The following is a 13,967-nucleotide window of genomic DNA, read 5'->3' on the forward strand; positions in this document are numbered from 1 at the left end:
GATGGGAGGAGACGCATGGAGGACACCGTCACCCGCTGCCCCACCGAGACAGGGTAAGTGCTGGGCATACGGCGAGTGGGCGGGGGAATCACAGTGGTGGCATTTGATGGCTCAGTGGCAGCATTTGGTGGGCACAGTGGCTGCATTTGATGGCGCAGTGGCTGCATTTGATGGCACAGTGGCAGCATTTGATGGGCACAGTGGCAGCATTTGATGGGCACAGTAGCTGCATTTGATGGCACAGTGGCTGCATTTGATGGCACAGTGGCTGCATTTGATGGCACAGTAGCTGCATTTGATGGCACAGTGGCTGCATTTGATGGCACAGTGGCAGCATTTGATGGGCACAGTGGCTGCATTTAGTGACACAGTGGCAGCATTTTATTATTACAGTGGCTGCATTTGATGGGCACAGCGGCAGCATTTGATGGCACAGTGGCTGCATTTGATGGGCACAGTGGCAGCGTTTGATGGCACAGTGGCTGCGTTATTTATATATATATATATATATATATATATATATATATATATATATATATATATGTGTGTGTGTTTTTTCCATTTTATTTTGTATTTTTATGGATGTCTAATATTCATAGTTAGTGGATTGCACATAACCATGGCGTGGGTACTTTCATCACTTCATGAAAGTTAGAAGCTGATTGGTTACTATGCACAGCTGCACCAGATTCTGAATGCTCCAGTTATAGTAAATCTCCCCCACAGAGTCCTCTCATTAGGATTTTATATACTGTATTAACCCTATTTTTTTTAAATGCTTTACTCATCACATTTTCAGTTTTCATTCTGGTATTATTACATTCTTCTCTAAATAAATGTAATCATGAATTTGGATGTACAATAAGGAGAGTTTGTCCAACCTATTAACTTGATCTCATACGCTCACAATACACTATACAATCTGTTTGTACAACCTCCTTTGGATCTACCATCAATTATGTAGTGCAAGGGCCTGACACACTGGATACACATTGATTGGATAGATTAGGCGTGGGGGATTAAGTCTAGCGGGCAATGTGCAATCATGGGTAATGACAGGGTTCAGTCACAGGTTTTACAGTGGAATAAGTCATTGGGGGGGTGAAGTTTCATGGTAGAATGTTGTAATGGGGATGTGGCAGATGAAGTCTTACAGTAGAGTGAAGTCATTGAGAATAAGGTCTCATAGTACAGTGCAGTCACAGGGGATGTGGTCTTGCAATTTGGTTGAGATATCATATTAGAGTGCAGTCATCCTGTAGTAATGTGACATCTTTCTTGCTTTAGGAACATTGAATTAGAGGTGTTTCACACATTTCCTGTCTCAATGAAGATGGCGCAGAGGAATCGGAGTGCACAGAACCTATTCCCAGGAATGGCTGGTAATAGCAGCATCCAGTTCATGGGTCTACAGCTTCTTCATTCCTACAAGCCACTCATCATTCCCTGCTACTCCTTGGTGGTCTTCATTGGCATCATCGGAAATTATCTTCTCATCTATGTCATCTGCAAGACCAAGAAAATGCACAATGTCACCAACTTCTTGGTGGGCAACCTGGCCTTTTCTGACATGCTAATGTGTGCCACCTGTGTGCCCCTCACTCTGGCATATGCCTTTGAGCCCCAGGGGTGGGTGTTTGGGCACTTCATGTGTTATTTTGTGTATTTGATGCAGCCTGTGACAGTGTACGTCTCTGTCTTCACCTTGACAGTGATATCAGTGGATAGATACCATGCCACTGTCTACCCACTGAGGAGAAGGCTCACCATCCCTACATGTGCCTACATCTTGGCCGTAATATGGCTGGTTAGTTGTCTGATGGCCACTCCAGCTTTGGTTCACACATACCATGTTGAATTCCCGGATCTAGACTTCTCCATCTGTGAAGAGTTTTGGTTTGGGATGGAGAAAAAGCGCCTTGCCTATGCATACAGCACGCTCATTCTTACCTACGCTCTTCCTCTTATTGTCATCTCCTTCTCTTATTTGAGAATCTCCGTCAAGCTGAAGAACCGGGTGGTCCCTGGGAATATCACCTATATCCAGGCAGAGTGGGACCGAGCACGAAGGAGAAAAACATTCCGTCTTTTGGTGTTGGTGGTTGGGGCCTTTGGGGTCTGCTGGCTGCCTTTACACATATTTAATATTATGAAAGATATTGATATTGACCTCATTGACAAGCAGTACTTCAATCTAGTGCAACTGCTGTGCCACTGGTTTGCCATGATGTCTGCATGTACCAACTCCTTCCTTTATGCCTGGCTACATGACAGCTTTAGAGGGGCACTTAGGAAGATGTTCCTGTGGAGAAAGCGAAGGATTAGACCCTCTGCTCCCTTTGTACTGAGCGTGGTCTTGTAACTGTACCCAGTTGGGTTGTAAGTGCCTGCTAGATGTATACAGCCTCAATGACTACTATGAGCACTCCCATTTAAAAAAAATATATATTAACTGGCTCTGCCTCTTCTCTTTCCTAAAGCCACCAGAGGAGCACTGCCTGCTTGCTACACTAGCCACCAGAGGAGTACTGCCTGCTCTCTACACTAACCACCAGAGGAGCACTGCCTGCTCTCTACTCTAGCTACCAAAGGAGCACTGCCTGCTCTCTACTCTAGCCACCAGAGAAGTACTGCCTGCTCTCTACTCTAGCCACCAGAGGAGCACTGCCTGCTCTCTACTCTAGCCACCAGAAGAGTGCTGCCTGTGCTGGTACTGTGTATTAGCCAACATAGAGCACTGCCTGTGCTGTACTTTAGCCACCAGAGAATTGCTCCTTAGCTTTACACTGGACACCATAGAGTACTGCTTGCACTGTACACTAGCCGCTAGAGAGTGTGGCTTGCACGCTACACTAGTCATGAGAGAGTACAACCTATGCTATACAATAGTTGCCAGAGAGTATAGCCTGAGATGTACACTAGTCACCAGAGAATGTGGCCTGCACTGTACTATAGTCCCCACAGAGTGCGGCCTATGCATTACAATAGTCCCCACAGAGCACAGTGTGAATCGTTTATTAGTCACTGACTATCTGCCAATCCCAACACCTGTCTGAAGAGGGCTATCCACTAATGTATAATAATAAACTCATCCAGAAACATCTCACAATTTGTGTATCATGTATAAAAGGCGTTTTCTTGTCCATTCACTGTGGGGAACGCTGAAACAAAGACAGACAAGGAAACCGAGAGGCCATATTGGCAAAATGTTACCATGTTTGTGAAAAACATTGATGCAAATAGGGGTGGTAAAATTGAAATGGGATTTTAAATGTCTCTTGAGGGTTACATAGTTAGTCTGGTAGAAAAATAGACACAAGTCCATCTAGTTCAACCAATAAAATGGAAAAAAAATCATACACTCCTATATTCACAATCCTATACCCACAGTTAATCCAGAGAAAGGCAAAATCCCCAGCAAATCATGACCCAATTTGCTCCAGCGGGGGGAAAAGTTCCTTCCTGATCCTCCGAGAGGCAATCGGATATTCCCTGGATCAACTTTTCCTATATATATTAGTATCCAGTTGTTATATTATGTACATTTGGGAAAGAATCCAGGCCTTTTTTGAGGCCGGGTTCACACTTATGCGAATTGGAAGCAGGTTTCCCCACATTCCAATTCGCATGACAGGAGATTGTGACCGTCTCTCAATGGAGCCGGATCACGCATCTCGGGGGCGGCTGAAGAGCAAATTGCATAGGGGTCCTGTGTGTCTTTGACTCTGTTCCAGGTATGAATTCAGGCAAAAATTCGGGCCTGATTCATCCCTGAAACAGAGAACAGGGACGCACCGGACCCCCTGCTGTTAGCCGCATCCGTTTTAAGTGTGAACCCCGCCTAAAGCAATCTACTGAGCTGGCCAGAACTAGGGTTAATGAAGCTTCTGCACCCATCCTGGGCCTGTTATTATGCCAAAAAAACTGGCCTCATAGTTGTGAACATGACGTTAGACATTCAAATAAACATGGAGTACAGTCCCGACATATACAACCCACGGCCATCAGGCACTAAAAATCTGAAGGCCAGTCATGGCTGAAAACACCTCGCAGGAGTGCCAAGAGCTGAATAGTCCCATGATCCTTCACTAAGAATAACCACAGTATTTACAAAAAAAGTTATTAAAATTGATAAAAGACTCCAGCTAGTGATCCTACTGTTACTGCTTTATGAGGTATGCATTCTCCAACTTAAGGGCACATTAACACTTGTACACACATTGACATATTATTTGGTGAGATAAAGTGGGTTGCAATATGTGTGCCCATTAACAGGCCCTCAACACATATCCACAGGCCACAAAATGTATCTGCCTTTGTTTCCTTCAGCACATTTTCAAGCAACAAGTGTGTTTTTTATTGCATCAATTTCCAAAGCTCAAGTGCGCTTGTTTTGGCAAGTGACATTGAAAATAAATGATTATATGCCACAACAGGTCCACACGTGTGTCATTTTTGCTGTGAGTTAGCACATACAAAAGTGTGAATGTGGCCTGAGTACCCTTACTATAAAGAATCCTTTCTTCATTGTTGATAACTTTCCTTCATACACACACATCATCATGATTACTGGAAGCATACCCACAGTTCTCTATATTTACATTTTTATTTAAAATACGATCAATCATTTTGCTGTCATGGCAAGTTCAGTAAGCCATGTAACCAGCAGAGAATGCTCATATTACAGCTGTAGTAGTTTATAAGATATACGCAATGAATAATTCTACCCACCATGTCTGCACCTCAGCTTCACGAGTCACTATGACTCAAACAATACCAACATCAGTGATCCAGCCAGTTACCTCACCAGGTTATTCTGCCCCTCTCAGGTACTAAATGCCCCAAAAAGCTGACAAGCACCCCAAATACAGCACCTCCAGATGACAGGTGCCCCAAACACAGAACCCCCAGATGATAAGTGTCCTCCACACACAATGCCCCCCAGATGACAAGCACCCCCCACACCTCACTTCCCAGATGATAGGTGCCCTGAATACAACCCCCCCCCAGATGATGTGTCCCCCACACACAATGCCCCCCAGATGACAAGCACCCCACACACCTCACTTCCCAGGTGATAGGTGCCCTGAACACAGAACCCACCAGATAATAAGTGTCCTCCACACACAATGCCCCCAGATGACAAGCACCCCACACACCTCCCTTCCCAGATGATAAGTGCCCCGAACACAACCCCCCCTCAGATTATGTGTCCTCCACACACAATGCCCCCCAGATGACAAGCACCCCACACACCTCACTTCCCAGGTGATAGGTGCCCCGAACACAGAACCCACCAGATAATAAGTGTCCTCCACACACAATGCCCCCAGATGACAAGCACCCCACACACCTCCCTTCCCAGATGATAAGTGCCCCGAACACAACCCCCCCCTCAGATTATGTGTCCTCCACACACAATGCCCCCCAGATGACAAGCACCCCACACACCTCACTTCCCAGATGATAGGTGCCCCGAACATGACCCCCCCCAGATTATGTGTTCTCCACACACAATGCCCCCCCCCAGATGACAAGCACCCCACACACCTCACTTCCCAGATGATAGGTGCCCCGAACACAACACCCCACCCCCAGATTATGTGTCCCCCACACACAATGCCCCCCAGATGACAAGTACCCCACACACCTCACTTCCCAGATGATAGGTGCCCCGAACATACCCCCCCCCCAGATTATGTGTCCTCCACACACAGTGCCCCCCAGATGACAAGCACCCCACACACCTCACTTCCCAGATGATAGGTGCCCCGAACACAACACCTAGATACGTTTCCAAAACCCAGCTGACAAGCAGCCCACTCACAGTACCCCACACATGATGAGTGTGGGGACAGAGACCCATTTTGGGAGGGAGAGGTAGATTCTCAAAAATATAGGGATGCTTATCTTATGGACGCTTATGGTGTTGGTTTGGCATCTCACCCCCCAGATGATAAGTGACCTACTGAAATACACACACACCACCCCACAAATGACAAGCACCCCACCCCACACAAAGGGGGAGGGGTATGCCTATATATCAAGAATAATGTACAAGTGAATGTGAGAGATGACATCACTGAGGGAGCTAGAGAGGAGGTGGAATCCTTATGGGTAGAGCTCCAAAGGGATGAAGCTAAGGGGAAAATAATACTGGGAGTATGCTAAAGAATACGGAGGAGAGATGGGTTTGCTTTAAGAGCATATTAAATAAGGGCATTAGCCAATGTATCCCATTGGGTAATAAATTTAAAAGAGCGAACAAAAGTCCTGGATGGCTTAACTCCAATGTAAAAATGCATATAAAAGCAAAGGAGAAGGCCTTCAAAAAATACAAGGTTGAGGGATCATCCTCAGCATTCAGACTTTATAAAGAATGCAACAAGAAATGTAAGGGTGCAATTAGGACAGCTAAGATAGAACATGAAAGACACATAGCGGAGGAGAGCAAGAAAAATCCCAAGAAATTCTTTAAGTATGTAAACAGTAAAAAAGGGAGGACAGACCATATTGGCCCCATAAAGAATGAGGAAGGACATCTGGTTACAAAGGATGGGGAGATGGCAAAGGTATTGAATTTATTCTTTTCCTCAGTCTTCACGAGTGAATCGGGGGGCTTCAGTAACCAAAACTGCAGTGTTTATCCTCATGACACAACACAGGAAGCACCTCCATGGTTAACAGAGGACAGAATTAAAATTAGACTTGAGAAACTTAACATTAATAAATCACCGGGACCAGATGGCTTGCATCCGAGAGTACTTAGGGAACTCAGTCAAGTGATTGCCAGACCATTGTTCCTAATTTTTACAAACAGTCTACTGACTGGAATGGTACCAGCTGATTGGAGAAAAGCCAATGTAGCACCAAAATTTAAAAAGGGCCCAAAATACATCCCTGGGAATTACAGACCAGTTAGCCTAACATCAATAGTATGTAAACTCTTGGAGGGGATGATAAGGGACTATATACAAGATTTTAGTAATAAGAACAGTATCATTAGCAGTAATCAGCATGGATTCATGAAGAATCGTTCTGGCCAAACCAATTTATTAACCTCCTATGAGGAGGTGAGTTGCCATCTAGATAAAGGAAGGCCTGTAGATGTGGTGTATCTGGATTTTGCAAAAGCATTTGACACAGTTCCCCATAAACGTTTACTGTACAAAATAAGGTTCATTGGCATGGACCATAGGGTGAGTACATGGATTGAAAACTGTCTACAAGGGCGAGTTCAGAGGGTGGTGATAAATGGGGAGTACTCAGAATGGTCAGGGGTGGGTAGTGGGGTTCCCCAGGGTTCTGTGCTGGGACCAATCCTATTTAATTTGTTCATAAATCTGGAGGATGGGATAAACAGTTCAATCTCTGTATTTGCAGACGATACTAAGCTAAGCAAGGCAATAACTTCTCCGCAGGATGTGGAAACCTTGCAAAAAGACCTGAACAAATTAATGGGGTGGGCGACTACATGGCAAATGAGGTTCAATGTAGAAAAATGTAAAATAATGCATTTGGGTGGCAAAAATATGAATGCAATCTATACACTGGGGGGAGAACCTCTGGGGGAATCTAGGATGGAAAAGGACCTGGGAGTCCTAGTAGATGATAGGCTCAGCAATGGCATGCAATGCCAAGCTGCTGCTAACAAAGCAAACAGAATATTGGCATGCATTAAAAAGGGGATCAACTCCAGAGATAAAATGATAATTCTCCCACTCTACAAGACTCTGGTCCGGCCGCACCTGGAGTATGCTGTCCAGTTCTGGGCACCAGTCCTCAGGAAGGATGTACTGGAAATGGAGCGAGTACAAAGAATGGCAACAAAGCTAATAAAGGGTCTGGAGGATCTTAGTTATGAGGAAAGGTTGTGAGAACTGAACTTATTCTCTCTGGAGAAGAGACGCTTGAGAGGGGATATGATTTCAATATACAAATACCGTACTGGTGACCCCATAATAGGGATAAAACTTTTTCGCAGAAGAGAGTTTAACAAGACTCGTGGCCACTCATTAAAATTAGAAGAAAAGAGGTTTAACCTTAAACTACGTAGAGGGTTCTTTACTGTAAGAGCGGCAAGGATGTGGAATTCCCTTCCACAGGCGGTGGTCTCAGCGGGGAGCATTGATAGCTTCAAGAAACTATTAGATAAGCACCTGAATGACCGCAACATACAGGGATATATAATGTAATACTGACACATAATCACACAGATAGGTTGGACTTGATGGACTTGTGTCTTTTTTCAACCTCACCTACTATGTAACTATATGTAACCATGTAACACATACAGGTATTAAGCACCCCACAAAGTGCCCCAAATCCAGCTGACAAGCGTCCCCCAGATGATAAGTCTTCCCCACACTGACAAGCTCCCCACTCACAGCACCCCCCCTCCCCAATGTTATGCACCACACATACACAATACACCCCAGATGACAAGCACCCCCCACACACAAATAAAAGCCCCCCCCACATACCATGTTTCCTAGCAGTGGTGGCCTGTAATGCAGGGCGTAAGTGTGCCGCCCCCCTATCCCGCTGGACGCATGGATTCCAATGGGGTTTTAAAATTTATTTTTGAAGCACGTGTTTAGAGCCAGAGGCTCTAATAGGTTTCAAAAATGGGTGGGCTCTTGGCGCAGTGCTCAGCTAATGAATATTCGCTATTGTCACACTGATCCTCCTCAATCTCAGGAAACGGGTCCTGAAACCCATTTCCCGATTGGCTGAAAGGAGTAGCGATCCTATTGGCCTAGAGGGAGGAGACACACGGCTGCAGTGATGCCGAGGAGGAGACGCAGGGAATGCCGCAGCCCATCGCCCAGAGGGAAGAGCTGCCTGCGCTTTAGATGGGATGGTGAAAGACCGACCCACCGGGGGGTGGGGGTGGGGGGGGGTGCCTGTGGGTGCATTGTTTGCCCAAAAATATACCACCAGCCGCCATTGCTTCCTAGATAAGTTTCTGAAACCTAGCTGACAAGCACCCTACTCACAGCACCCCCCAGATGATAAGTGTTCCCCACACACATTGCCCCCCCCCCCCCTAGGTGACAAGCACACCACACATGGATAATAAGCACTCTACACACATCGCCCTACAAAGAGGTGACAGATGCACCCCACATTCTTGTCTATGGAAGGTGTGCTATCATAGGAATTCTTCAAAATGAATTTTCAATTAAAGTGATAGTTCTTCTATGGACCTCCCATGATATAATAAAGTGTTAGTGCTTCTTATGGACATGACAAGGTGCTCCACTCCACAGTACTTTATTGTGCCGCACATGGATTTACACTCATCATATCTGTCTGACCAAATATCTCTAGTATGGTCAAAAGCGCTTGTGGGGCAGTCCCCTTATTAGATCTGTGCTGCTTGTGTTCCACCAAATTCTTGTCCACTAAACTCGACCATAGTACCCAAAAGGAAGGATGACAGGGAAAGAGGCTCACAGCATAAAAACCATTGTGGGAAGTTTATTATTTATTATTATTGTTTATTATTATACTGAGGTATACAGAATTACACTTGCTGCTGTGCCCTATAACCCAGCACCTGGTACATACAGCGTTGTGTGTGTCAGGGGATGATGGCCACCCCTTGCTCCAATACCAGACATTGGTGAAAATATGAAATGAGCACGGCGCCAATATAAATAAAAACAATAATGTAATGCTGCACCAAAAAATTTGTGAAATACTAATAAAGCAAAAATAGTGAAGAAATTGGGCGCAAAACTATAATATAAATAAATAACAACACCCAATCCAACGTGAGTGTACAGTTAATAAAAATCGACACATAACCATGAATATAGTACCAAATCAATCCAACATGTATATATAAAAAAAATATATATATATATATATATATCTGTGGTGAAAAACATATATATATATATATATATATATATATATATATATATATATATATATATATATATATATGATGAAAAAAAGTTTTTTATAGTGAAATAAAAATATTTCTATCGTGTAGATTCTTCTTTGTACACTGTACTCCAACACCGTGCCTTCCTAAAGTGCAAATGTGCTTGATTCTTGTAAACAGTGCTTCACCCGAAGTGACACATAAATCTGCTCACCAGATATCCCAGGCCACAAGGTGATCACCAGACTTATATTAGGCATTATAAGCCTGGTGGTTTATAACACTGTTTACAAGAATCAAGCCCATTTGCACTTTAGGAAGGCACAGTGTTGGAGTACAGTGTACAAAGAAGAAACTTTTATTTGTACAATATTGTTAAAAACATTTTAAACAGGAGCACAGAAAGGTACAAAATTATATCAAGATTATATAGGGTATTCAATCCAGTGGTTGGTTCCATTCAAATCTCTCTAAACAAAAGCTTCCAGTGGAGATCTCATCTCGACATGTTTCCCCCTTAACTGGCTTCATCAGGAGAAAGCAAACTGTATTAAGAAAAAGAGATTGTAATCAATGTTACGGACATCTTGAATAAAAAAGGGAAAACAGGTGAAATTCATCAAAAAGTCATTTGATGGTGAGGATGCCTTTTGATGAAGATTACCTGTTTTCCATATTTTATAGAATGGATTTTTACCTGTTTTGCACAGATCGCCAGATGAAAATAAAGGAAAGAAAGCCTAAAAAAGAAAACAAATGCAGCAATCACATCTAAAATTTGGTAAGCTCCAAAATATGAGTTTGCTTTTGGGTTTAATATCACTTCAAAGACATTAAAAAAAAATGCTGGATGCCTGTAAAGGGGCATTTTTTTTATGTCCATGTGCATAAGGTCAAATAGTTGATGGAGATTTATCCTATCCAATATAATATCACTTCAAAGACATTAAAAAAAAAATGCTGGATGCCTGTAAAGGGGCATTTTTTTATGTCCATGTGCATAAGGTCAAACAGTTGATGGAGATTTATCCTATCCAAAATTTAAATAAGCAGGATTTTTAAGATGCCAGTATAAGTCCAAAAAGAATATATAAAACCAATACACTATTATTGGTACAATATTGTTAAAAACATTTTAAACAGGACAGAAAGGTACAAAATGCTATAAAAATTATATAGGTTGTTCCATTCAAATCTCTCCAAATAACAGCTTCAAGCGGTAATCTCATCCTGACATGTTTCGCCCTTAACTGGCTTCATCAGGAAAAGTTACTATCTAAAGCAAACTGTATCAAGAAACAGAGATTGTAATCAAGGATACAAACATCTTTAATAAAAAAGGGAAAACAGGTGAAATTCATCAAAAAGTCTTTTGGTGATAAGAATGCTCTTTGATGAATATTACCTATTTTCCTTTTTTTAGAAAATGGATTTTTACCTGTTTTGCACAGACTTGTACATGCACCTATTTGGGTGCAATAGACTGCCTATTAAATTAAATGAGCTGCATTAATGAAATGCACATTAATGCACAGTGTATTGTGTGTGCTAACACACTGCAATGGTGTAAATGGGTGTTTTATCCAAATTAATAGAAGAATGATACTGCAGTTCTGTCTGTGCGGACAACAAGCCATCCTTTGGCGGTACACTGCGGCACTGCGGGGCGGATCAGACTCAGTCGATTATAGTCCAAAGACCGGCCACAATAAGAGGGAAATGCAGATAATTCTGTTTTATCACCACTGACAATGACTTGTCCTTTCTCTGTTAATAATGGAAAAGACAATCGCAGCACATTATAATAATTGATTCATCATAAAGACACCACCCACCCCCCATTACACTAATGGATCAGATCAGTAAAATGTGAATTTATTGGGGTCACATTTGTGTGAGACGAGGAGCTGGATTACCCCGGACAAAAAATACTGCCAGTTGTATTCAGAATTCGCCATTCCTAAGTTCTTCTAAAATTGCCAGATGTCTGACCATCATCTTATGGCTACATTATTTTAGTCATTTTAATGCTTTTGCTTCATTCTGTGGATGAGGACTTCAGGATCAAGGCTAAGTTCACATCTGGACCACACCTGTTCACACAGCCGCAACCCCCCGCACAGAAAAAAGCAGGAGATGTGTGCGGGCGTCATTAATCCTAAAGACATGCCACACGCACTGGAAATCGCTAACACGGTGGGAACCACACTGTACTTGTGGTTCCCGTGCGGACTTTGATTCCACAAAATTGAGCAGGCAGCTTTTCCCTGTTTTTCAGGAGGCACGGCAGCCCATTCAGTATAAACCAGGCCTAAAGTCCAATTTTGAGAAAATACAAAATTATTCCTTGCAGTTGGGGTTTGCCTGCACTGCAAGGGTTAACTGTTTGTTTAGGTCTAAGGGACATAAAAAAAAGAACTGCTCCCGACAATGTCTTCTCCCCATGCTGCAGCAGTCTAAGGCATACTTGCCAACTGTTCCAAATTTCCCGGGACATTCCCGGGATTTAGACCCTTTTCCCTATTTTATCGTTTCCCGGGAAATGTCTCGGGAAATTCGTTTTTTCCCGATTTTTCACCGCCGAGGTCCGCGCCGCCTGCCGCTAGAGGTCCATGGCTAGTGGAGACAATGTCTCAGCTTACTGCCATTTTCAAGAAGACCAGAAGTAGGCTGGCTGGGTGGCTACAATAGAAATTGAGCTGCGGCGCCGCTCACCCCCCACCCCGCTGCCAGTCTCTGTGACCTGTTATGGAAAGGGGTGGGGGATGGGCGGCCGGCTCCGCCTCTATTTTGTTCCCCCTCGGCCTCCCTTCTGTAATGGTGGGATACCTGATAGATGTAAGGAGGGGCTCCGCTGGGGACACTGGATGTAAGGAGGGGCTCCGCTGGGGACACTGGATGTAAGGAGGGGCTCCACTGGGGACACTGGATGTAAGAAGGGGCTCCGCTGGGGACACTGGATGTAAGGAGGGGCTCCGCTGGGGACACTGGATTCAAGGAGGGGCTCCGCTGGGGACACTGGATGTAAGGAGGGGCTCTGCTGGGGATGCCTGATGTAAGGAGGGGCTCTGCTGAGGACACCAGATGTAAGGAGGGGCTCTGCTGGGGACGCCTGATGTAAGGAGGGGCTCCACTGGGGACACTGGATGTGAGGAGGGGCTCAGCTGGGGACACTAGATCTAAGGAGGGGCTCTGCTGGGGACACCTGATGTAAGGAGGGGCTCTGCTGGGGACACCTGATGTAAGGAGGGGGTCTGCTTGGGACGTTAGCTTGTAAGGAGGGGCTCTGCTGGGGACACTAGATTAAGGAGGGGCTCTGCTGGGGACACCTGATGTAAGGAGGGGCTCTGCTGGGGACGCCTGATGTAAGGAGGGGCTCTGCTGGGGACACTGGATGTAAGGAGGGGCTCCGCTGGGGACACCCGATGTAAGGAGGGGCTCTGCTGGGGGAACCTGATGTAAGGAGGGGCTCTGCTGGGGGCACCTGATGTAAGGAGGGGCTCTGCTGGGGGCACCTGATGCAAGGACGGACTCTGCTGGGGGCACCTGATGGCATCTGGTGGCAGGCGACGTGGCAAGTGACACGCTCAGGGGCCCATTGATTCTGGATTATGGCGAGTTGAATGATTTCATTCTATATTACAATGTAATAATAGTAATAATGCGCTTCAATCATCCTGACACCACAACAACCATGGTGCTGGGATGATTGACGCGCTAACACCCGGTGTTTGGAATATCTTTATCTGCTGATTTGTTAAACTCTGGAATACACATTTCAATTGTGGTGTAGGATCTGGGCCTGCTGTCCCTCCATCCCTCTTTCCTTCCTTCTCTCTCCTTCCCTCCTTCTTTCCTTCTTTCCTTCTCCCTCCCTCCCTCTTTTCCCCTTTCTTTCTCCATCTCTCATTTATCTCAGACTCTATCCACACCCCCATTTGAACCACACCCATATGAGCCACGCCCACTATTTCACATTAACCACGCCCATTTTTCGGTACCCCACATGTTTCTGTTTTTTGCTATGTCACGCCTACAAATGCATGCCCCTCCCCCAATTATAATAAGACTC

The 13,967-nt window shown here is 44.7% G+C and overlaps 1 protein-coding gene across 1 annotated transcript; it reads left to right on the forward strand.

Annotated features, from left to right (window-relative positions):
- Positions 1-1,293: 1,293 nt before the first annotated feature.
- On the forward strand, positions 1,294-4,438 carry PRLHR (prolactin releasing hormone receptor). The gene has a single exon (XM_073595133.1). It carries the CDS (start codon positions 1,328-1,330, stop codon positions 2,360-2,362), a length of 1,035 nt encoding a protein of 344 aa, XP_073451234.1. The 5' UTR covers positions 1,294-1,327; the 3' UTR covers positions 2,363-4,438.
- The last annotated feature ends 9,529 nt before the right edge of the window (positions 4,439-13,967 follow it).

This window comes from Aquarana catesbeiana, linkage group LG08, assembly GCF_042186555.1.
Source record: "Aquarana catesbeiana isolate 2022-GZ linkage group LG08, ASM4218655v1, whole genome shotgun sequence".
Taxonomy (NCBI): Eukaryota; Metazoa; Chordata; class Amphibia; order Anura; family Ranidae; genus Aquarana; species Aquarana catesbeiana.